This window comes from Castor canadensis, chromosome 5 (genome assembly GCF_047511655.1).
Source record: "Castor canadensis chromosome 5, mCasCan1.hap1v2, whole genome shotgun sequence".
Taxonomy (NCBI): Eukaryota; Metazoa; Chordata; class Mammalia; order Rodentia; family Castoridae; genus Castor; species Castor canadensis.
In genome coordinates this window covers 130,051,997-130,078,668 of record NC_133390.1, presented here as the reverse complement: position 1 = coordinate 130,078,668, position 26,672 = coordinate 130,051,997, and the positions used below count along the sequence as shown (strand labels likewise).

Below are 26,672 nucleotides of genomic sequence, written 5' to 3'. Positions count from 1 at the left end.
GCATTAATTGCAGAGCAATTTATTTCATTTCAGAGTCAGGGAAGATGATTATGGCCACAAGGTAAGCATTAAATCAAAACTTTGCTTCCTGCCCATTCAATATAGAAGTGGTGTTGGTTTAATAATAACAGAAGACAAAGAAATTAGCTTCTGAAATGCAAGAAAGCATCCCTAGAGATCACAAAAAAATTAATTTTGCAATATGGAAATATATTTAATTAATGAAGACATCAAGATGGTTCCATTCAAACTAACAAAATATACAGATCAAACATGAGATAAAAATTGTTTTATGGACTGGAAATGGCTTTATCTCCATGAATATAATGCAGAGGGAAAGCATACTGGACAAGAAGGTTGGTGCACTGCTGACAGCCTGAGCAAAAATAGGATGCCTGCCTAAAAACAGTATGGTTTGAATGAAACCACATGGACAGATGTCATTCACAGTGATCTTGACTCCTCACTCTTGTTCTTTTCAGCCTTATTCCCACCATGCAAAATGTAGTTCAGAGTAGTGTAAGTGCTGTGGCTTCTTGGTAATTTTTTTTATAAACTCTATGGGAAATTTTGCAAATCCTCTCAAATTTTATCTGCACTTGAAAACTCAGTGCCTTTTAAAAGAAGGAAACTGCCACAGCCTTTTTGACACTCAGGGAATTATTCTGAACATTGTTATGGTCCTGAAAAACCTAAATAGATTTGTTTCTTGATAAGCTGCCCTAGAAATAGTCTACATGGTCAGGCATGTCTCTTGCATCTGTCAGAGACCTCAGAAGTCATCTAGTACAAGTTTAGCTGACTAACAGGGCCACTGATTGATATTCCTAAATATAGAAAAATCCTCAGTTCCCATTCTCTGCTTCCTACCCACTTACTGGTTATGTACTAGTGACAACAGAATTCAGGGATTTTTCACAATGGTTCCATGCTGAGAACATACAATAAATACACAGAGAGAGCTCCCTCTCCAGGATCTTAATTTGTCCTTAAGACAACCAGTGAGAGAGGAGAAGCCATCTCAGTTGGAGATGGTAGTGAATTAAGATCCAAAATGGACTAATTTGCCTCAGGGAAGGACATGGGTCCTCAGTCAGGAAGTGTTTCAATGCCAGCATGGGAAAGGCATCCTGTTTTGTCACGAGATCAATAAGCTAAAGGATAAGTGTGCAGAGGAAGAAATATTTGAAGAAGAAGCTTGTTCAATGTCACCAACATACTGTATGCAAGGATTTGCAATTTGGTCTTTAGTCCAAGTCTGATTGTATTTTATGAAATAACCCAGCTGCATCAGCCTGCATGTCCTGAGGCTTGACTACAGTGTGAGACCTTTTTGGCTTGGTGTTGCATTGACCCCCTTCTAAAAGACATGTTGAATATCCTGATAAAAAAAGAAAAAAGACTCGTATAATAGGCAGACATCTGAAGACAGGGCCAGAGGATATAGCTATGTTTTCATAAGTCAAGGGACATGAGGTTATCAGAAGCCGAACAAAGCCAGAAAGGTCCTCTCCTACAATCTTCACTGGAAACATGGCTTTGCTAACAATTTGAGATTTTGCTTCAAGCAAACAAAACTATGCATGAATGTATTTTTTAAGCTATCCAGTTTGAGGTAGTTTGTTATTGCAGCTACAGGAAACTAATACAAAGTTTAGAATGAGATGTGAAAACAAAGGCATGTATTTCTGCCTACCCACAGGCATTTCTAGGCCTCTGTCTTGATGACTTGATCACACCATATGAATTGGTGTGGAGCCACTGCTAGCATATGAGAAAAATTTTAAATGGCCACCAAAAACACATAGGTTTCCAGAAAGTATTGTAATAAGAATTTCATGGAATTTTCCAGGCCAATATACAGCTTCATGGCACATTTAGAATATTATGCAGGAATATGCTAAAAAATTGGCCTCTGTGACCTCTGTCAGTGAACACTGCTCTGGTAATGTGATATTTTCCAATTCCACTGACAAATGCAGAATGTGAAACTGCAGAACAGTAAGGGATTCACACAAATCCCATAGTGTGTGTGTATGTGTGTGTGTGTGTGTGTGTGTGTGTGTGTGTATGAGCGTGCACACACACACACAAATCCATGGGGCATAATTATATTCAGGACTTCTGATATCAGGGAAAGACATGTTTTTTACTCCATGATGCAAGCATGCAATACAGTGTTATGAAGGAGTGACCAGATAATGCATTCCTATGCAGAGTAACACAGAGTAGTAAATAGCCATTGTTAATTCCTTGAAGAATGTTTAAATATGATTAAATGTAGATGTAACATCTAATCAGATAAGATATCTGATATAGAAATGTGTGCATATGTGTGTACATGTGCATGGCTATATAAAAGACCCTGTCTGATACAGAATAGGTTTGCCACAAATTCAGAAAAAAATAAAATAGAGACATCTTAGTCCTTGGGTCCTGTACAGATCTTTCCTTGAAGAAATGTTAGCTGGCTGAGCAAGGTGAATCTGGTAAAGATGACGTGCAGGCCTGCTGAGGCAATAAATCATAAGACAATCTGACACATTGGGCTGCAAGTGTTTTCATCTACTCTCTTTAAACAACTCTTTTAATGGTGTCTCACTGTTTCTCCCTTAGGAAATTATTTCATTGCATAATTGCCCTTGCTTCAAGTGAAATTTTCTTAATGTCCAATTTAAATTGCTTCTTTTTTCAGTTTCAGGCCATTGCTCTCTATTACGTTGCTATTAAGCACCTTAGGTAATTCCTTTCTCTTCTTGAAAGGAGGAAATTGACTTGCACATGTCATTTGAAAGCATGGCCTCCTGCTTCTAGACCAAAAATATAAAACACTTGAAAATGGCAAGCAATCATCATGTCTGAAAACAGCAGATGGTTTTTCTGCTCTGAGTTTTCACCAGTGTTGGATCAATCCACAGGACAGATACAGGCAATAGAGAATACCCCATCTACATGGTGCTTCTTCCAACTGCCCCAGAATGGGAAGGTGTGTACATTCATATTTATTCAAAGAAATGTGAACCTGTTAGTTGAGGTTCACTACACTTTTACACAAAGGGAGGGAACGTTTGCAAAAGCAAAACCAGAGCTTCCTGCTGACTTACTTTCTGAAGAACCCAGGAAGATCAAATTCTGTTATGCAAACCCTGCATGTCAGAAAATGAGACTTCAAGGAGAGGAGTCTCATCGTAGCACCATGGTAATATAAGCATTAATGATTTCAAGGCTTTTACCACAATAAAACTTTTGGGGTGCAAGGTGAATTTTATGGGTCTGTGTTTACCCTCTATTTAAACATCAAATCTCTTTCTTTGGGACATCCTTGTGGGTGTCTGGATCCTATAGTTCAGAACTTAACAAAAAAGCTGCTCTAGTTTTAATTTCAAGACCTTTATATACCTGCATCTCACCTTCTCTCTCCCCATGCTTCTCCTCACTCTCAATGCTTGCATGTCATCTCATCCCCTGTGCATGCCAGACACAAAAGGGGTGAGACTGTGAGTATTCAAAAAGTAGCTAGACAACAGGATGCTCTCCAGCCAGACTAGGCTGGGCTTATGTGTTATCCACCTATGCATCATCACAAGCACATGGTGGGTTTGGGTTTCTTCCTTAATTGTTCTCCAATTTCAGACTGGAGCTCACTCATTTTCCAATTTATGTCTCCATGTGTTTGTTCAGTCTCTCTTTTTCCAACATGGAGAGTGAAATGAAATAAATCAGACAACCAAAAAATGAAATAACAAACCCAAACATCATAGCATTCTCTTAGCTTCTGCTGTCCAGAAGATGGTTATATTGTCTTAGAAGAAGTCTCATTGTGCCCAGAAGAACAGACTGTCTGTGAGGATGTCAATCATGAAATGATTTCCTCCCTAAAAAAAGACACAAGACACCTCCCATCTCCACTGTCAGCACAAGGCAGAGAGGAGCAGAAGACCAGCTCCAAGAGTGAGGATTCCCTGCCACAGATGACACCTAATAGTCATACATCTTGTAGAGAAGATTGGAGACTGCGAACCCCAGTGAATACAGATAAAGATTTGCACTTGAAGCAAATATTTAAGCTGAAAACTATTGTAAAATATTGTCAAACCTCTAGAAGAGCAATCTTTCTTAGTAAAGAGGAGTATGGCTCCAATAACATGGAAAGAAGCAAAGATACCCAATCTTGTATAGAGAAAGTGGCAACCATAGAAGTACAGAAAAAAAAAATTCTGAGCTATAATGGATAAGTGTTCTCACCACTTTTAACAAGGAATTGGGAGGTGATATTAGATTTCACTGCATATTGTATATCCAAACTAAATATATTGTGATGGAGACTTACCAGCCCTCCTGTGCTGGCTCTCATTTCACCTGTCTGTTTTCCCTGACAGATTATTTTCACTGTGCCTTGTGATGCAGCTTAAGGTTAGGGAATTTATATGCTCTGATGCTGAAAGATATGTCTAAGAAATAAAAATATGCATGTTTCTGAAGTTTTCTTGTGAATTACTAACTGTTTCCGGTCTAGAGCTTGAATTCACTCTGACCAATAGTACCAGTGGCGGCTGTAGTTCAGAGGCAATTGTTAATAATCATCGTACTCATCTCTGGCTTCTGAGTGAAGAACATTTTCAATCCTGACCCATCCTACTTTTTAAGGCACACACTTCTTTATGAACAATGGATAGTATCATTTTATCTTGCATTAAAATCTGCATTAGCTGTTGGTTGTCTGTTGACTCCACCGAGCATTTAAGGTCAGGTCAACCAAGCCTACCATGAATGTTCCACTCCAATCATCTTACATTATAAAATTATATTTCACATTTTCCTGTACTTGTTTTTCTCTTAGGCATTTTTTAGCTGTACCTGCCTAAATTCTATCTTTCCAATATGGTGTAGGACAAATGGCTCATAAAATCATGGTCAGAGCCATCTCTTCCTTCTCCAAACTCCTATTTTTATGTTGGCTTTCAGATGGCTCATTTATTTTATTTTTATTTATTTATTTATACACTCATATAATTTCTTCTGAAAATTATAAGCTTCTTAAAACTAGAGCTGCATAGACTATGGCTTAAGGTCTTGAAATTAGTAAGTAGGTAGTAAAAGCTTGGTGAAAAAAAATGACTGCAAAAATCACTCTTGCTCTCATTCCCACTCACACAGAAGCACAGAGAATAATCAGAGGCAAAAATATACATACATTTTTCCTATATTACTATATAATTATAGGTATAAATATAGATATTAAGTCTTTTGCAAAAGAATTCAAAATGAATATCCAGAAAGTTTGGCATTATGGAAGTTCTTCCCAGGTTCATGTAGTCACGGAAGGAAGATTTCAATAGTGCATATGAGGACAGTTGCCAAAATATGTCAGAGTCAGAAGTGGTGTTGTGCTATCACATTTTGAGATAAAACACTTTTTCACTGAAATTTAAAAAAACAACTACATTCATGCTCTTATTTAAGGATTTTCTAATATATTTTTAATTGCTCTTCATAATATTAGCCTTTTGATATATTCTGTGAACAAAGGATATTATATTCAAATAAGTTTGCAGAACTATAAAATTATGTGTCTGTTTTGGAAATTCATAATATAAAGTGTATATTAAAGGTTTCCAGAAGCCAGATAGCTTTTTAAAAGATGGGTTAACCTTGGTTAACCTTGTATCTCAATTATAACTGCCCTTGGAACAGTCTACTTCCTATAGAAACTGTAAATATCCTGAGGAAATAAATTTTCAAGGAAAATATTTTAGAAAACAAGATTCTTACATCTATATAAAATATTTATATCTAATACATAACATATACTGCTAACCCCAAGAGATCTATTTTAACTCTGCCTTGAAGGTGAGATATTTACAATATTTTAGTTTTGGTTTCTAAATGATCAGAGTGCCTGTCATCTAAGTGCCAGAGCTTAGGTGAAGGAAGGGCAGGCCTGTAACTCTGTCTACTCTATGTACCTATATATAGGGAATACAGGTAACAGAAGGGTGGGAGTGTGAAAATGTCCCCTACCTCTAACTCTTGTTGTAAGTGGAAGCAGAATCTCAATGTACATCTGAAGGATCCATTTCAGCTGCTGCATTCTTTTTCCCCTGATTGTATTTGCTCCATTCTGCAAATCTCTCTTCAAAAATGTCTTTGTGCATATATGCCTCACATTTTTAATGATGATTTACAACTTCATTTGAAGCCCTCAACTATATTTATAATTAATGCATAATCTTATTTCCATAATGTTAGATAACACACTCTTCCGCCTGACCTCATACTCTGCAGAACTGTATTATAGCAATAAGATGACAAAGGCTTAAATATATTGATATCCTAGTTAGAACATTTAATTCTGACTATCAAAGAGTAGCCAGTATAAATTTTACAGAAGTAAATCTAAGTGCTTTAAATATATTTTGTAATCTTGTTTAGAATGGTGCCACATAATTAAGATATAGCCAACTACGTAATACAATTTTGGTGAAAAAATGACTGCATAAATCACTCTTGAATGCTTTTATAATCACACAGAGTTACAGAACAGCATCAGAGGTAATTGTAGCTATATATCTATGTATTTATATATCTAAGTATCATATATCTTTATATAAGTTTATAAACCAAGTAATCTGTGATTAAAAGCATGATTGTCATAAAATTACTAACCACTATTAAGTTAACCAATGTTCTCTTAACAATAAATTAAATTCTGAAAATGTTTCAATAATACACTATCATTCTATTTAGCCATCTAAACTATTTTAATGCAAGAGAACAGTAAGAATAATAGCATTTGAAATACTGTAATTCTAGATAGAAATATTTAGTGAAAATAAGGAAGGCCTTGCCTTAAATAGTATCCAAATGGGATACTATTTAATTTTTAATTAAATATCTAAATCTAAAATATTTGTCTTTATCACTAGCATGGGGTATTTTTTAAATCCATAAGAGCAAAAAGTTTAGCAATGCAAAGACTCATTAAGTGAAGGCCAAAATTTCCCAGAACGTAATGGAAAGAAAATAAACATTTACACTTACATTTGGATCATTGAGTTTGAGATCACCACCAAGATGAGAAGGATAAATAGAAAATGCATTTTTAAAAAACGAACCCATCCTCACCAACACTCTTCTTACACTGGGGAGATTATTTGGGCAAATGTATTATTGTTCTTCCTCAAAGTGGCTATTGCCTTAATGGCTCCACAAGAAAAAAAATAAAACATTCTCTTTTATCACACTTTTCATGGTCAGGGATTATTTGTGATAGAGAAATAAATAGATTGAGATTTGGAAAAATGAGATAGATTTCACACGGAATGAAGCTAATTAGAATATTGCAAAAGTTCTCTTTTAAAGGGAAAGGAAATGAGGAAATGATAGTATAAAACTAAGAAATGATAAATCTGTTAAGTAGAGTTTTTAACTACTTAACTTCCCCACAAGTAAACAACATGAAGAGGGCAAATTTAATATAAAATTTGATAATATGGAAAACAATGAGAATTTTACAGATATAATTTCTACAGATCTCTTATTAGTCATAATGGTTTTTAGACAAGGAGCATAAAATTCAAAACTACTAGTCATGGTGCTATGAGAGTAAAGTGAAAGATATGAGGTCTTATTCCCCAATTAAATGTTTCCAAAGGGCCAATACTCAGAGCTCTGATAATATTTTTTAAATGTTGTCATAACTCAATTTTATCTGCAGAATCTACAAGGAGATTAGATAGTCACAAGTTTTTTCTAAGCATCTTTACCAATGTTCTAGGCCTTTGTGACTAAATCATTGTTATATTTACCTTGTTTTCAGTCACCAGAACAAACATTAGCACCTTTGAGTTACTGAATCACTGTCAAAATCAATGCCACTTTCCACCATGTGGTCTAATATAACTGGTGGATTTGGACTATACCTCTTCCAATTTTCCTCTGATTGACAATATCTTCTTCTTCAGGTAGAACTCCAGTGAAGGTAGGAAAGGGTTTGGTATTAGGCTGCTATTACTAACAACACTACCTGTTCCTGATTGGTATGATATAGCTACTTGCATTCAATATTCCTATAATTCAAAGCAAGACATATGTTTCAATAAATGAATGATACGGAGGTTGTCTCATTTTCATCACCTTTACTGTTTATGACAGGAGACTACATTTAGCTAAGTGTTTGCTTTTTGGCTAAGCTTTTGCCTGTGACATCTCCCAGTACAATGACAATCCAACTACAAATACCCAGAACCACTATTCCAGGCAGAATTCATGAAATAATGCTGGAAAAGGATAACGGTGACACATAATAAAACACAGACTGAATCAAACTGGTGGTAAAAACATGACCTTCCTCCATAAGGTCAAATAGTTTTATTTTGATTAAACACTACAATACAGTATATATCCATTAAAAAAGAAAACTCTATGGTGTATATAAATTATTCCTTCCATTCATGAACTCCTCTTTTCATTTCCATTACAGCTTTGGTACAATGTGATTTAGTATATAGTTTTTAAATACTTTTAGCATCACAAACTCAACACAAAGTACAAAACTAATTCGAATCAGGGAGATTATAATCTACACAGTGGTATTCAGTGGTAGGAGAAAATCTTACCTTGATGAATTCATGTCACTAGCTAAGCTATAAAGGCATACCTAGCAGACATGACAGAAATATGCACCATTAACCAGCTAATGTGTGTATTAGTCTTTTTTTATTTTTTACAGAATACCAGCAGCATTCATTTGAGTGTGGAGTGAATACTTAAGTCCCCAGCCACTTTTCCCAACTTGCTCCACTTCCCTTAAAGGCCATGAGTAATATCTGATGAAATGCACCACAGGCAGAGCATTCAGAATTTGACCTGCCAACCAGTGTTGCTCATGCTTGCACAGTTTGTCCTGCAGCTGGCAGACATCACAGGGACAGTGCTGGAAGGGCAGTGTGGACCAAGCAGCCTAAGGTTGTTCTGAGGGGTTGGTGGCGTGACATTACAGTACACAGGCATTCCGGTGGCTGGGAGCGACCCTTGGCCTGCCTGGTTAGGCAGCATGACTGGCTGTTGGTATGTCTGCTGGGGCACTCCTTGAGAACCTTGGGTCATTGGCACCTGTAGAAGACAGAAGCAAACCCTGTGTGAAGGGGCTGCTTTGCTGTGTGCAATGAACAAAGTGTTGTCATGACAAGCACTTCAGCTTTTGGGGCACAGAGGCTGGCACAGGGCCAGTATGCAACAGTTGCCCAGAAAGTCTAGTTCTGCACTGTCTTCTCTCTTCTTTCTTGATGCCCTCTAGGGACTACACCTGGATCTGCAGGAGGGGTGTTCTTTCAGTTTGGAAAGCCATGTCCTTTTCTGATTTTATGCAAAGTGATTTGGAGCCTTCCACAATAAAAAGGGCTTTGTGCAAGGTAGGAAAGTCTAGGAGAGGTGCTTTAGAGCAAGGAATACTTTACCTCCCACCAGCACAGCTAAATCTAATGGTTAAAGCCTTGCACTAGCTCTTCATTTCTACTTCCAGGGTGTTGCAGAACATCACAAAAGGGTGTAAAGCACATTTTACACACTAAAGTCAAGTTTAGTCTGGAAAATGGAGCTATTAAGCCTCATAAGTGCCCTTAAATAAATTTGAGATGCCATTTAAAATTTTCTAATAATTTATAATCATGGTATAATGAAGTTTTTTGTATGAGTACAAAAAAAATGACTGGAAATTTATACTGGGGGCTTTCTACCAATAAGTGAAATTTCAATTAAATGCCCAAAGGTCTTCATGAAAAGAATTCTAACGAATTTTCTTCTACAAATAGAAAGTTTATAGGGAAACAAATTTATAAGAACATTCAAATGTCATAGTAGTTATAGAAGCATATATTTCCCATTTTCTACCTTTATAATCTTGAGTCAAAGTCAACTAACAACAGTGGCAGAGCGAAGTACTCACCACCTAGTCAAGCACACAACACAGAAATTCCCACAGCTTTTACTTTGGAAAGTGCAACTCTATAATCCCCAATCTTTCAGCTGCTAATGTGCACCTGATAAGAAGACATGGTTGGGTAGGAGACCATCACGCCTTGCACGGGAGCTCCTTGTTGGCTGCTCACCACGCCCTGACTATGAGCCGGCTGCTGCACTCCCATCAGGCCTTGGAAGCCCTGCTGACCAGATAAGACTGGCTGGTAACCTGTGAAGAAAAGCAAAGTCCCTTTTGAAAACATGCTAGTAATGCCCAAGAACATGTGGCATTTCTTGGAGTGAAAGCCTCTGTTCCCACGGCAAGCTTCAAACATCTCAGTCTCTGTATCAGGAATGTACTATACAGCTGTTGGTTTCCTAAGATTACAGTTTTTTACTTCTGAGAATGGACAAGACTATGGACCCCCAAACTCCACTGATGCTTCTATGGTTTCTCAGAATGGTTCAACAAACACACGTGACAGTGGTAAACTCTTCATAACACAAAGACAGAAGCCTCTCTTGACATCAGTTGACTGCTATCAATGACACCTTTTATATTTGGCTTTTTGTTGGTTTCAATGGTATTTCGAGAATTCACAGATTATAAAAGACTTTTAAAATTAAATTACTTTTTTCCTTACTCTCCCATCTTCCTACACTATCTTATTCTACACAGATACTATAAGCAGCCTATTAACTTTGGATGAATCCTGTTTGTTCGTGTTGTATGAACTCATTACCCTGAATAATTAAATAGCCTTTGCCTTAGACAACAGGCAACAGCAAGTAAAAGGTATGACATGCTTTATTCTGTTTCACCATTAACTGCTAGGAGAACATTCTGGTAAAACATTCAATAGGTGACCATGAATATAGATCAGAATACAACATAATGCATTTGTTTGTAGTCATCTAGTTGGTCAGTGGTTGGCTTTCTTTTCTTTTTTAAGTGGACCAGAATTGACTTATTTCAGTTATTTTAATCCTTTCCACAAGGGATTTAAAATGCATTTTTTTTTTTTAAACATTTTTTTGTTTATTTACTTACATGTGCATACATTGTTTGGGTCATTTCTCTACCCTGCCCTCCTCCCCCACCCTTCCACCCTCCCCTCCTCAGTTTCAGGCAGGTCCCTTCTGCCCTTATCACTGATTTTGTTGAAGAAAGGACATATGCATAATAAGAAAGACAATGTGTTTTTGCTAGTTGAGTTAAGGATAGCTGTACAGAAAGATTCTTACTATTGCTTTCATGTACCCATGTGTTATGACCCATGTTGATTCAACTCTAACTGATCTTTAACTTGGTTCCTGATCCCCTGCTCATGATAACCTCTGTCATTTTAAGATTTCTGTATTAGTTCCTCTGGAGTGGGGACATCAAACACTTTCATGTTTTGGGTTTTCTACCTATTCTTATATCTCCCATATGTGCTTTCCCCTTGTCATGTGAAGATTCTGATCTGCACTTATAAATGTTGAGAAGACCGTTCTGACTTAGGAAAAAATGACAAAGTGGTACAGAAGTAAAACAGATTCATGTCATGCTGTACAATAAGGTGCTTCTAGAGCTTACACTATTCACCATGCTGACTCCTGGGGAATAAATGAAACTGCTGTCTTAAAATGAATCTCTGAGAGAGAAGACCCTTTAAAATCCTAGATTTTCCGAACATAAGCAGTGAGCTAAATTTTGCAGCCTGATTCTAAAAATGAAACAAAAGGTTAACAAAAAAAAACCCAATCAATATGCATCGTTAATAAAAAGCGTAAATTGAGTGTGTTAAAGTTTTAACTTAATATCAAAGAAAGATAAAATTACATGATAGTCTTTGTAAAAGAAAATAGTTTTTTCTCCTTTGTTATATAAAAATACATGTTTATTCATTTCAGAGACAGTGTAGAAAAATGGCATGGAAATAGTCACCGAATTAGAGGATTGGTTCAATTCACCGAACACGTTTGAAGCAAGGTGTCCTCCCTAGAACACCTGAGAGAACAAGCTTGGGAATCTGCCAGGCTGGCCTCTATCCACATTTGGGAGTTGGAACCAGTATATAACTTTTAAAAGTCACCTTTTGTCTTGCTTTATGTGTCCTCTTATTTTATATTCCCATTACTCACTCTAACTCACTCTCAGAGAAATACTAACTTAGTGAGAATCTTTGCAATGATCCTACATATTGCCAGTAAAATTAAGGGTAATGGTTCCCTTCTCCCCAGCTCCTTTCTGATCTACAATACACAGTCAAAGCTTCCATTTAATATGCTCAGAAATATGTGTAAGTCTAATAGTATCTGCGTGAAGGGTTATATTCCTAGAATGTAAAACATACAATAAGAAAAAAAATCATACAAATTGAGGATAAGAAAACAACCAAAGCTATACCACTAGTAAAATTACCTCTTAGGAGACCTCACATGCAAAAATACTCAAGATAAATTTCCTTTAATATTAATTGCAAAAACAATTTCTATTTTCCTTAGAGCCTAAATCTTCCACTGTAATTCATATATCCAATATCTCTGAAAATTTACATCCTAAAAACTATGGCTATCTTATCATTTTATTATGACATTTTTCCAAAGCACATCAAATTCTTTGTAGCATGAATTGTTATATATGTGAGAAAATAACTTGGTATGGTCGTAGAAAACCTATGACTGATGATTTTCCTTACCATTTACTTCTAAAGCAAAGAGCAAGCAATTTGAACTCACTGTCAAGTTCATGCAATTGTGAATAGAATAGAGCAGTGTTTCTGGCTGAAGATTCAATGCATAGTTGAAGATGAGAGGAACATCTTAATATTTTGGGCTCTTATTTGATCATAGATGAAAACCCAGATGACCTTGACATATCTTTTGCAAAATACCTCCAGGTGCTAGTAAACTGAAAGAGAAGAAAGGAAAGGAAAAGAAAGGGGTACGGGAGGGGAAGAGAGCAGGTGGGATGGCCTAATTTCTGAAGATTATTTATGTATTTGCTTATTGAATCCTTCCAGCCGTTCAAAGAGCCATTTTGTTTAAAAATAAATTGAGATGGCCAATAAGAGATCTGTTTATTACAACAGCCTCTAAACCAAAACTGAAGTGAAGAGAAAACAATAGAGCTGTTAAGACATTCACAAAGCAGAATGTCTTGGTAGAAAGAGGAAGTGAACATTCAATAATGGTCAAGACAGAGAAAGGGTGTGGAGGTGGGTGAACCCACCTCCATAAAGGCATTGAGCGGCCATCTCAGCTAGAAGCACAGGTGAGCTGCACTTAAAGTCTCCTTCCTCAGGCCTTCTCTGCTGGTGATTTGTGAACTTTGATATTCAGTTATGCAAAACAATGGCTACCAGCTCTGTACTGGGGCCTCACAGTAAACACACTTAAGGCAAATAAAGATTTATGTCGGGAGCAAATACTCTCCAATTTCAAAATGAAAATTTAAGTGTAAGGAAAGCTTGATCTATATTCATGAATCTCAATTTGCTCTCCAGGCAAGAAATTTGCATCTGCAATGGTTTAATTGGGGTTGCCCATTTCTTTAAAGGATGCCAGGAAAGGCAGGTTGCAGAATGGTCCCTAAGCCAGGGGCCTGTCTGGGAATGGATCTGAGCCCTGGCCCAAGAACAGACAGAGAAATGAGATAACAGTGACCTAAGAATGAACCAACCCTGTCTGCCTGCGACACAGCACACCCCAAGGCAGAGATGGCAGCACTCCTGGCGACCTGCTTATCTTGTCTATTCAAATGAAAAATGTGTTCCAGTTTGTCAATTCTTAGCTGTGAAATGATCGCTTTTTCATATTTATTGAGGATTAGCAAGATATAATGCAGCTTACAAAATAGAAACAGCAATTGCCTTCTGCCTTGTAGGCTTGCTAAGGAGATGATAAAGACATTAGCTATTTTTATTATTTCATTCTCAGTCAAGATTGATTCAATTTTCAAGTCACATGTGCCATTTATTTTTCTGAAAGTGAAAAGGTTAGGAATGTACACATGCCTCCTGGCCAATAAAGAATAGTCTCTGTTAAAATGGAGAAGCTATCCAGTTCAAAATGTCTGAATCATAAATCTGAAAAGTGAATAGGGTTTCTACTAAAGTAGAATACCATTTGTAGTTTGAGGATAATTTGTTAAAATTTAAGCAAGAAGATATTTCTGTTGATAGAGCACAATTAAGGAACACACGAATGCAAATCAATTAAGCAATACAAATTGGGACTGCGACTGATATTATTTTAACTATTATTTAAGTACTTTAAACAGGTATAACATTTTGGAAGTGAATGAAATGACAGGCAAAGTAGTAACTGTACTTGTGGGTTTCTGTTGGTCTTGCTGATGCTGTTCTCACTGTCTTCCTAAATTCACCCAAGCTGTGTATTTTTGCATGTTGTATTTATTTTATTTAAAAAATTTTAAACATTTTGTTAGCATGCATTAGTTGTGTGCAGAGGTTCATTGTAACATTTCCATATATGCTATAATAAGCCTTGGTTAGATTCACCCCCTCCATGCTTTTTCCTCACCTCCTCTCCTTCCCTTCTTAAAGCAATTTCAACAGGTTTCATTGTTCTATTTTCATACAAGTACATAAAGTGCATCAACCATGTTTGCCCTCCTTCACCCATTCCATTCACCTACTCTTAGTAAAACAGGACATGTTTTACTTTCCTATCCTTCATTTTAAAAATGTATACTGATTATCAAAGAAGTTTCACTGTAGTTTCACACATGAATATATGTTTTTATGTATGTTGTGCTTATTAAGTGAAGCATTCTTAATATGGTAGAATGTCTTTTCAAATGATTAGTGCTAACAATCTGCTTAATGTAACAGTTACTTATGTTGGATGATACAAGTATTTCTCTAAGCTCCTAAGGAATCATCCAGCAGCTTGCATCTGAATTCAAATACTGCTCTTTATATGAGGTGGAATTACAGTAGCTCAGCAAATTCTTGACTATGGCAAAGCTGGTAAAGAATGTGAAGAAAAATGCATATCCAGGACTGGCCTCTCCTTTTGCTGAAGTTTGGTAGTCTGTGCCTTTTGCTAATTTCAGTATCTACCTGGTTCTCTTCTTTGACTTTTTTACTCATAAGCATAAGGAATTGTTTCTAGGCTTCCTATTAATACCTCTATATTTTTATCTGCCTTGAAGATATTCCATTATAAATTAATTATACCTGTTGATCACTGACTGTAAGTCAAACGGGGAGTGAAGCACTTTTACCTGATTGCTGTGAAATCCTGAGAGGCTATAATAATTATTAAACTTGTTTTATGGAAGAAAAAACTGTGACTAAGAAAGATGTAGCAATTAATCCAGGTCATGAAACTCCTATGAGAAAAATCTAGAATTTACCTCATGGCTTCTGACTCTAGCACCTTTGCTCTTACTCACTAAATTAAAGTAGTATTTATTAGGCATTCTTCTACCTTTCAACTACCTTTCAAGTGTTGAACATAATCTCATTGATGTGGCAGGTATTCAATGACCATTTATTGCATTAATTGTTTTCTCAATAGTGAAACCAATTAAGTAAAGTGAAAAAGAATTGTGTTCCACAGTCTGTTGAACCAGATCCTGTTAGTATGAAAGAAAGAAAGAAAATCAAAGGTCAAGCATGATTGTCTGGTGAAAACCAACTCATACCACTCAATAACTGTTTTAAAGGCTAATTATGCCTAAAGCTGGACACTGGATGGGCAGCCAGGGTGTAGGGTTGGAGGGTTGTTCAAGCAGATTGCAGGACTTTCATTTGCCTCATTAGTTGTTAGTCTGCTGATACTACAGCTTTCAATTACTAAGACCATTTCAAATCATGGCTCTCCCCACAATCTTTGAAGAGGCTGTATATTTACTTTGGCTTTTTTCTCTTTCAAAATGATCCTAAAATCTTGAAAGAGAAGATAAAAATAGTTTAATTCTACATATAACCAATTCAGTCAAGACTGTCTTGGGCACCTGTCTATCCCTAGAAAACTCACTTGACCTTTGGGGAAAAAAAGACACTCTTCATAATATTTAGAAGATGCAAACAGGAAAGAGAAAGAAGATAAACAGGGATTCTGTGAAACAACCTAAGATGAGAGCCTAGAGAATACAATATTCCCCCAGGACACTTACAGATGATTGTATTCTGTAGTTTATAAACTGCTATTGCTATGTTTTCTAATTATGTGAACACTATCAGTTTCTTCCCAAGTTTTATTTCACCATCATCTCTAGGGAAGAAAGTCCTTTTCAGCTTTATCTCCTTAGAACACTGTGGAGTTCCAGCGAGCCTTGGATGGAGAGGACAGATATGTAGCTGGATATCATGGTATTCCTATGGTTTCTTGAAAAAGGAACCCCTACTATATGCCACAAATTGGTGAATTTGGGGAGATGACTGTCCCTTGCTTGCATCTCCTCCATCATGCAAAGTGAAAGACAACTACAACAACTCTCCTTTCATGGAGCTCAGTGGCCCTCAAACACCTTGGAGGAATCTGATTTCTCTGACTTATACAGACATTATCTCACTCTAATACAAACCCCCCAGTTATAAATCCCAAGTATAACAACTACATCAAAGGAGGTCAGTTTTGCAAAGCAAGGTATGAATCTTTTGAGACACTTAGCCTCTATGCCAATTTTCCAATATATGTGATCCAAAACCCTAAGTGAGACCTTTAAGACAACAAAACAGAATAGACTAGATTGTAAGACATGTCTTATTTTTAAACAGGGCAAACAATTAAGATATAGAATAAAAGTACATACTCAGGAAATCATAATTAGGTACTATTCTATTCTTATATCTGAAGTGAAATAGCAAAGAATGACTCTAAAAGTTAAAAAAAATAGAATTCAAGAAATTGCCTTTTTTGCTTTATACTGTTGAAGCCCATTATAAACGCTTTCATCTTTGATGTAAATGACTGCTTTCACCTTATTTATTGGCAGTCTTTGTATCCATCCTCTTTTTTTCCTCAGCATTTATTATTTAGTGGCTTTAATTCCTTGGGAAGGTGGTGCAGAGTGGCCTCCAGGAGACTGTGTGGGAATGGAGGGACCACAGTGTGTGTCCCAAAGTGGACAGTGCATCCTAATGAATTGGAGCGAAGCTGTGACAAGCCCTAAGTGGAGCCATGCTTCCTGAAGCAGTAGTTTTTCTTCCTGCTTGTTCTTTTGCTCATTAGCTTTCATACTGCACAGAGTGTAATTCTTAAAAGCCTCTTTACCATCCCCTGAGAACATCCACGCATGGGTCATTTTCTAATGGCAGTACACATCAGACGAACCAGCCTATTACTGCCAGCTCGGGGGCCTTTTCACTGCAATTATACCATCCTGATCCATGTTATCACAAATACAAAGCTGGTTTTCTCTCTCTCTCTCTCTCTCTTTTTAAATCAGGGCAAACATGAGAGACATTGTTAAATGACTAGAGGAATGGATCATGCACAGAATTTCAATGAATGCCTCTGAGTGAAGTAGCATTGAATTCTATTTTAAATGGAAGAGGCTGTCATATTATTGAAGTAATTCTCTGAACTTTCTTGGCCCATAGTACTGTGCTGACAGCCAGAGAACTTCAACAACCCAGAGGGAGATAGGCTGCCTGAAAGCCTCACAATGTTTTACTTTCTTAATGAGGTTGAGTGGCTTAGAAGAAATGTGGCATTCCTGCATCCTGACCAGCCAAGTTAATTATGGACGTACTTGAAACCTACCTGGCTGGCAGCAAACAAAAGGATGCTGAGGCTACAGAGGGAGGTTTTCCTCTAGACCCCACCTGGGGCAAAGAGAAGATGGAGCTGGCTATAGTAACATGTATTCCCCTGGGTACATGTTTCCTTTGATGAATTGCTGAGTAGAACAGGATAATTATTAGGCTAAAAGACATAGGGTCAACATCATTTAGGTCAAATTACCAATATTATTGCATGGCTATAGGATGTAACCTAGCCCCAGCCAAATATCTACAAAGAAAGTGGTAGATTCAGCATGTAGAAATTCACTGATCACTACAACTGGAAAAACTATTTCACAGGCATGGGTGGTGAAACAAAAGTAGACTTTTTTTTAATATCAGAAAGCTTCATACATTATTATTTTTTGTGAAACAAAACTCTTTTGTTCCTTTCCAGACTGAAAGAACTCTTAGTCAAACATTGTTTTAGTGGTAATTTAGCAATGACTCTAGTCTAATGTTAGAGTCTACTGGAAGGCCACAGCAATGAGCTAGGGCAGAGACAATGAAGATACGGACTAAGGCAGAGGAGTGGGATAGAGAGAGAGCTGTCAGGAACAAGCTTCTAGGAATTCCAACACTATCACATGCTTGATGGGAATGAGAAAGGACTAACTGACCATCCTGTAATACTGGCCACCAGTGGGCTTCAGAAAAACAGTCTGTCTGGGGGAAAAATGAAAAGAAAAAACCCTGATCTGCTGTGTTTGATAATTTCCCCAGAGCATATATTCTCACCATTGCTAATTTCAAACTAAAAAGGGCTTAGCAACCAGTGGAAGCAATTCTTGATTTTTTTTTTCAATAGTGGAGATTAAACTCAGAGTCTCACATTTGCAAGGCTTGAGTCATGCCCCTAGTGTTTTTGCTTTTAGCTTGTTTTTCAGATAGGGTCTCATACCAACTTTGCCCAGACTAGCCTCATACCTCAATTCTCCTGTTTCTATCTCCAGACAATTCCTGATTTTTTTAACAGTTGGCTATTTGATATAGTATGAGATGTTACTGGCATATCTCTGCTCTAATATTCAATGCTAGACAATTGGATTGGCAATTCACTTAAGATTTCTGTAATTTTGATCCTTCTTTCCACAAACTTTACTATTCTTTGCATTGGTGAAAGAACAACTGTAAAAGTCATTCACAGAGCTTACATGAAGGGTGGAAATAGGCCCTAAATGTACACATTTAATGTGTACAGTGGGATGGGACATGAGCAGGAACATGCCCTGGAGTCTCAGAATCATTGGAGGAGCTCTTCTCTGGGCACTTTTGCTTCAGGTGTGGATGGGAACCGGGGAGCAGGTCACTGAAGGCCTCTAGGAAGCCTTTTTGAGCCTTGTATTAGAGGATGAGCAGATATTTGCTAATAGGATGGGATGAGATAGGAATGAGCACAAAGAAGGAGCAGCATGTATGAAGTCCAGAGATGTGAAAATTAAGATGTTAAACATTTAGAGATGGCAGCAAGTTAGAAATAAGCATCACTAGTAGAAAAAGATAGAAATGTAATGAGGTGGGCTGGAAGAGTGGCTCTAGTGGTAGAGCACCTGCTTAACAAGCATGAATTCAAACCCCAATACTGCCAAAAAAAAAAAAAAAAGAGGATGCAGGCTCAAATTCCAGCACCTTGCAAGCCAGGCTATTTGAAATCAGAACTTAGTGCTTCAAGATTTGAGTCCCAGATAAGATATATAAGCAGAGCAGTGAAATGATGGGCAGCACCCTCATAAAGATTCTCCAGTGGTCATTGGGAGGATGCATAGCCAGAGGTTGGGAGTCTACCAGGAGGCAATGGCAACAACCCAAGGTCAAGACAATAAGACACCAGCTAAGGCAGCCATAGTAGGGATGAAAAACCGAGACAGAGACCAATGCAAGAGATACTCAAGACTTGAGGTAATAGAAACTGGCATGAAGGAGCTGCAATGAGGAGGGGACAGACTGGAAAACCCAAGAATAAACATGAGGTTCTGGTTTGGGGATAAAGTAGACTGTGGTCCTTAGCTGTAAGTACAGGAGGAGAGAGTGCATGCGGGTGATCTTAATCATGTGAGCTGAGAGTGTGGTGCTTAGGCCAAAAGCTTGTTTTGTAGATCGGGAAGTCATTGGAACAGTGCTGCTCTTAGGGATAATAGATCTAAAAGACTGAGAAGAATATCAAAAAGGCACATAAAGCACAATAATGTTTAAATATTCGGCTGAGGAAATGAAAGCCAGAAAGAATGAAGAGAGGTAGAAAAATTAGAAGAACCAGAAGAGAATGGCATCGAGGAAGGAAAGGGAGGGGAGTGTGTCAACAAAGAGAAATGTGACAATGACTAGAGCTGCAGGGCTGCCAAGGAAGAGAAGAAAGTAGACCCCAGGTTCAAAAACTACCAGTGACCTTAACAAAAACAAAGCCAGTGACATATAAATCAGCCAGACAGGAGGGAAAGGATTCTAGGGAGAAGGCTGGCAGTAAGGCAGAGGGCTGGAGAGAGATTCAGAGAGAACGCAAGCTTGATGGGGTGTTATGGTTTTCTTTTGTTGCTTTTATAAAATGGGCCAAATGTAAGGATTTTTATATTTTGAAAGGGAAATAAATAGGAAAGGATTAGAAATCTGGGAGACTGTGAGAAGCTATGAACTTGTCATTGTTCATAATACATTACATACATGAAGGGTTACGTACAACCAAGAAGGTTGGAACCTGCGGGACAGAGAATCTGTACTTTTTTTCTCTGGACGATCTGAGTTCTCAGTCTCTCTATGTCACTGCTATATATCTTCTTTGATGCAGAAGTGAAGTGTCCTGGATCTTTTTTCCCTGTCAACTTGTTTGAAGACACAAGACCACTCAAAGACCTTATAAAAGGCCACAACTATAGTAGTATTTGGGGAATGCAACAGAAACTACTCTTGGTAACTTCTGAAAAGAATATGAAGGAAAAGATCCTCTTACTGATTTAAAAAATGTGATTAGTGTTCTTTGATCCACATGGAATTACAATAATCCAAAAAGTCTAGATTAGAGAGTAATGAGAAAACCCATGGTCTCATAAAAACATTCAAAATTAATTGACAGGATCTATTCATATGATGACATGCTCTGCATTATCTCCTGAAGGGGACAATCACATGAAATTCCTAAGATAAACTGAAACAACCATTAATAAGATGTTTTCTGTTACATCAGAGACACATAAACTTTAAGCATATATATACAAACTGCTAAGTGCTAATATTTTCATGATCTAATTTCTTCTGACTTCTCCTTAAGGTAAAAACAGACATATCAGCTTGATATAAATTTATGTATTCTACCAATAACCAATGTTTTCCATGGAGAATGTGAGTGAGGATAAATATTTTTTAAGTTACTGTTATAGTTGGAGTTGGGGAACATGACTTCTGATTCTCTGTTATTCTGTATTTTTGTCAATATTCTAATTGATGACCCCAAAGCAATGCTCAGGGCCCCATAGGTCACAAACCCAAGCAAGAGTGAAGATACTTTTTGTTCATCTATGCAATTAACTAACTCATGTCTATCCTTGGCCCCAATGAGAAAGATCTTTGATATCACTGTGTAGGGAAGTGTTAAAAGTGTAGTATTCATCTGAAGTCTGCAGTCATGTCTCCATAGATAGAAATGTGCTTATCTTTTTAGCTGGCTGGCATTGGAAGCTGTGGTCAACACTTGAATCAGATTTCATAATAACCAAAGTGAAGTGAAACGGAACAACCAGTGGTCTGTGGATGTCAGGGCTCTTCCACGCAGCCTTCCCTGCAAGCTGTCTCCACTATGACAGTTGCAGTTTCATTTTGAATGGCTTGTTTCAGGTTAGGGAGAGAAAGGATTCAAATCATTCACTCGATAGCTCTTTCCTTGCCTACAAGGGATCCAAAGGTAGTATCTGCATTCCATCACGGCAAAAAGTGCTTTATAAGTTTCCACATGAGCAGAGCCAAAAGGCACAGTCAGCTCTGTGGCCCTCTAGGCAGAGGAAGCCTTCTGGGCTGGGCACCCCTCTGCTTCAGCCTAGTGCAATGATGCAGGGAGCCTAAAGGAGACAGGCACTGGCCTTGCCTTCCATCCTGTCAGGACACCAGGCTGCTCTCTGAAGTGCTAATGTGAGGTACAGTGCTGGGCTCATCCTAGCCCAGCAGGGCTTGCATGTTGGCTCAAAATTTGGGATTCTCAGACTGGGGGCATGGCTCAAGTGGCAGAGCACTTTGTAGTAAGCACAATGCTCTGGGTTCAATCTCCAGAACCACAAACAATAATAACAACAATAACAAGAACAATAATAATAAACAGCTTTGGATTCTTGCTATTTTCCACTCAACCTAGCCTCACTGTCTTTTGTCCACCTCTATTTACCTGCAAAAGCTGGCCCATTCCCTACCCCCAAGATCACTGGCTTTCAATGTTTAGTCTACCTCTGAATAACATGGAGGGCCTGTTAAAAGACAAATTGCTGTGCCCCAACCCCAAAGGTTCTGATTCAGTAGGGTTTAGGTATGGTAACAGCCAACTCGTGCTCAGACCTAAATAGAATAGACCTAAATAGGTGCCACTTCCTTTCTGCACCTGCCTGTTCTGCTGCAGCTTTCAAGCTATTGCTGGAGCCTTTTGTGTGTGTGACCTGTTGCTCATCATGCTTGCCAACAGTAGCTACCCATCAACTCTTCTGCAATAATGCAGGGTAGAGGGCTGGGGAAGAAGAACAAAAAAGTTTTTGAGGTTTGAGAAACTTGTTAAGTTGCAAAGGATGGAATCCACTATTTCTTTTAAAACTCTAAGATGAACAGCTGTATGCCAGTGCTTAGATTTACTTATTAGCAGTTATTTATTTATTTATTTAAATTTTTATTTTATTCATATGTGCATACAATGTTTGGGTCACTTCTCCCTCATTCCCCCTGCCCCCTCCCTTGCCCCTCTCCCTCCCTTACCCCCCCTTACCACTCGCTACCTGGCAGAAACTATTTTGCCCATATCTCTAATTTTGTTGAAGAGAGAGTATAGAGAACTTTCTGAGGAAGCCATGATTAGATCAGTATAGCTCACACGTGTACTGACTCAAATGGGGAAGGAAGCATTCCTCTTTTTCGTCCAAACTAATAATGACATTTATTCATATGGCTTACTGCACTCATTGGGCTAAGCACTTTGTGAAGTGGGTACAGTTATTATTCTTATAAGGAAGCACAAGAGACTGAGAGGACCACTTAAGATCATGCAGCCTAGAAGAGCCAAGATGAAGATACAGGTACTCTAGTGATTGTGTCCCAGGCACCTCAGGTTCTTGTCTTGTCAGTAATACTGTCCAACGTAACAATACAAGGGAACAGCTGTTAATCAAGGGAGAATTGCTAAGTGAGTATACACATTAAAGGATCAATAAGTGAAGGCAGCATCCAGACTCTAACAGTGGGGACTTGTCTTTTCCACTGAGTCTGAGCATCTTAGAAGAGGAGTCAGTGAGAGCTGAGTAAAGGAGCCACTTGCCAGAAACAGCTGTACCAACCTAGCCCAGTGCAGGGAGGGGATATTTCAGAGACTCTGCTTGCTCTTTTTCTCCCCCTGACTGTGATGTCTTGCCACTGATGCCTCTTACCAGCAAAAGGAGCCTGAGAGAGCCAATCCATGGGGCCAGGGAGAAGAGCAGAGAATGCCTAAGTGATATAAGAAGAGGCACACAGAATAGCCAGCACCCCTTTTCCTTCAGAGATTACAAGAAGGACTTTGTACATCAGGGAGCATAATCCCATACTACTGGGTCAATATGCTAAAATGAAGATTTTAAAAACTATTTCCCCCTCAGAAATTATCCTTTTTAACACCTGATAACACATTAGACTATGTACTCACCCTGATGGCTTCAGGAATTAAGTAAATGTTAACTCTCCACTTTATGTCATTAGGTATTAGGGTAGAATATTTGACTCATGGCCTACAGCTTGCCTGTTCCATATGGAGGAAGTGGCAATGTTTGTAGGGAATTGATAATGACCTAGGAAGTCACACTAAGTAATGTCACTGTTTAAATATACTGTAGCACAAACAGAAAAAAGTTAAATTATGATTCAACTTGAGCAGCACTATTCATTTTGTTGAATTTCACATTTTTCTTCACTGGCTGCAGAACCAGATATCTGAGATCAAATGGATAACAATGACTGAAGAATATTTCAGGAAAGATGAAAAAGAAAAAAGGAAGCCTGCTTTATTTCCACAATGACCCTAACTGATTTTTGCATTCTGCAAGCATATTTGGTCTGCTGTAATTTAGTACAGTTACCCATAATTTGTTCTTTTTTGTGTGCAGTGCTGGGGATTGTACCCAGGACCTTGTGCATGTTAGGCAATTGCTCTACCACTGAGCTACACCTACAGCACTGTTCAAATATTTAAAGCTACCAGCAGTAGGTGAAATAGTAAGAAGGAATACTTAAATGAGACTGTAAGTAAGCTTTTTGGTGTAAAGTCTAAGAAGCTTGTTTATCCTGATGGGGAAAATCAGAGGTTCCATAGTTAGACAAAGAGCTGAATGCCAGCTCTTCTACTCACTGAATCTGGAAAAATGCCTCAAATTCCCATTTCCTTTTTGTTACCTAGAAACTGGGAGCAAATAAATTCCCAACTTCTTAGAGCTTTTGTGAAGGTCCAGTAGATATGTGACTTGCTCAATCCATGGCATTTACAGCAGGGTAATGGCATTAGTTATTACCAAATGGTGATAACTCTCCAGAAGTATATCTTAAATGAAAAACAAATTGGAATTTGAGAGTACCAGGATGTATTCCACCTTCCAAAAACAAAAAATTAAAATTCCAGAAGTGCTCCCTCTAGATGACAACATCCAGGATTCAGCACACAGAATTTCCAGGACAGCCTAGGCATAGTCGTCAAGTGCAATCCAATGGAAGGGACCCCTGGTAGTACAGCAGTTGTGCTTTTCTGTATTTGAACACTATAGAAACTGTACTGTCTAGTAGCAAAAGCTGCGGAAGCAGATCTGAGTGTGAAGGCAAGCAAAATACTCAGTGCTGCAGAGAGTGGGAAAGGCAAGCTCGTTGTAGCTAGGGAGCAGATGTCCAGGCAGGGATCATTTGGATAGAGAGATGGGCTCAGGTGCTAAGCCCTGGTGAAACATATCTGGGCTATAAGGTTAGGATGGCCAGGCTACAAATCCTGTGGAGGCTTTAGATATGAGTATCACCAAAGACTCAGAGAAATTAGAGACTTCTTGCTCCTATATAAGAAACAAACTCAGTTCTCTGTCGTTTGTTTCCTAACCAAAGCTTTGCCTGTTCCTCCTGGGAGGCTACCTTTTTCCTCATCAGAGTTCTCAGGAAGAAGAGAGCTCTCCTTCATCCAATGCCTTCTCAGAGCCCAAAGGTGGTACATATACACTATTCTGAATTCAAGCAGGGGACTTTCAGTCTTTTCTGGTGACATATTAAATGGAGCGTCTGTCATCACATCAAAGATAAGATATAAAGTAGCATCCCTTTCCTCTGCTTCCCCTGGCAGTTGCTCTTGCTAAGAACCATCTCCTAACTTAGACAAGGCTTCCGGGCACCCAGCACCCCTGAGTCCCCTGCAGAGGTCTAGAGAGTCTTATGACTCACAAAAATTTTTAACTCAGCCATTTTGTAATTTTTTTGTGCTAGATGAGTGAGCAAGTGATTTAAAAAAAATACATGTTTTCATTTAATATATTGTAGATTACATTTTAGCATTCTTCAAAATGCAGTGTCTAATAATATTTGTAATACATACAGTATGTACGTAAAACATACATACATGTTCTTTCTTATTTCACAACTGACACATGATGTTTAATTACTTTCTATTTAACTATGTTTTAAAAGATCATGATTTGTGAGCAGTTATCTTTTCAAATGATGGGCTTGGAACCAAATGAATAATAAAATGGATATGAAATTAAAGATGCAGCTAAGTACAAAAATGGACAAAACATGCTTTTTAACTAGCTGTTTGGAAATGTACTTTATGCATTTAAAAATCCAACTGGCTGATTTTCATAGGTTTCGTTTCTAATTTATGAGATAAGACAAAAGGATTCATGCTGCTCACTGCAAGCAGTTATCCACAAAAGAACACATTATGGGTTATAGATTGCCTTTTTTCCTTCTAAACAAAAAGCCAAATTGGAATAAATGTCACAGTGTTGTTCTTTTAAATTTTGGATGTATTTATTTCTTTTTAACCACTAACTCTTATTTATTACATATTATAAATTGCAAAAAGTGAGGATTAGAGTCTCTCTTCCTCAATTCTCTCTCTCTCTTTTTTTTTAAATAACAGAGGCAAAGTCTTATATTGGGTGACCATATCATGCTGATGCTCCAAACTTATTATTAATTGACTTCCTCTTCACTCCAAAATGGGCCTGGGTTCAGATGACAAATTATATATATACATATACACATACCTATATTTATACATATGTGCACATATACATGTTTGCCTGTGTATGCATATGCATATACATATATATTCATATATATATATAAATGTACATTCAGAAATATAGTAAAGATTTTATTGAGATGAATGCAAAAAATGTCACTCACTTTTTGTTCATGATAAATTGCATTGCAGCATTGAGTTCTCTGTTTTTCCTGTCTTTAACCAACAGTTTACTATGCAAATAAGTTAAACAATGTATGGCTCAGAATTTAAGCTATTTAAATTGGCAGCAAATCAGGTTCCAAACAGTGCCAAAAGGACTAAGTGACTGAGTCTAATTTCTGTTTAGCTAATCACCCAGAGGACAACTTCAAAAGGAATTTTGGGGAGGAATAAAGTGGTTACATTAATTAGATGTATAATCTTCGTAAAATTGAAAAATAACTCCCAGAAATTCTTAAGTACATGGTTTAGGAAATGCTGTTTCATTTCTTCACTATTCTTTGAAAAGGACAGAACAGAGCAACCCAATAATAGGG

At 37.7% G+C, this 26,672-nt stretch overlaps 1 protein-coding gene across 31 annotated transcripts in view; it reads right to left on the bottom strand.

The window, feature by feature from the left end:
• Positions 1 to 8,328: 8,328 nt before the first annotated feature.
• Arpp21 (cAMP regulated phosphoprotein 21) overlaps positions 8,329 to 26,672 on the bottom strand; it is a 148,373-nt gene continuing 130,029 nt past the window's right edge. For all 31 annotated transcript variants that reach the window (XM_074074126.1, XM_074074128.1, XM_074074130.1 and 28 more), the window contains 2 exons: positions 10,041 to 10,189; positions 8,329 to 9,114 (listed from right to left, as the gene is read on the bottom strand). In XM_074074126.1, coding sequence (XP_073930227.1) covers positions 8,857 to 9,114; positions 10,041 to 10,189 — 407 coding nt within the window. In that variant the 3' untranslated portion in view covers positions 8,329 to 8,856. The remainder of the gene's footprint in view (positions 9,115 to 10,040; positions 10,190 to 26,672) is intronic.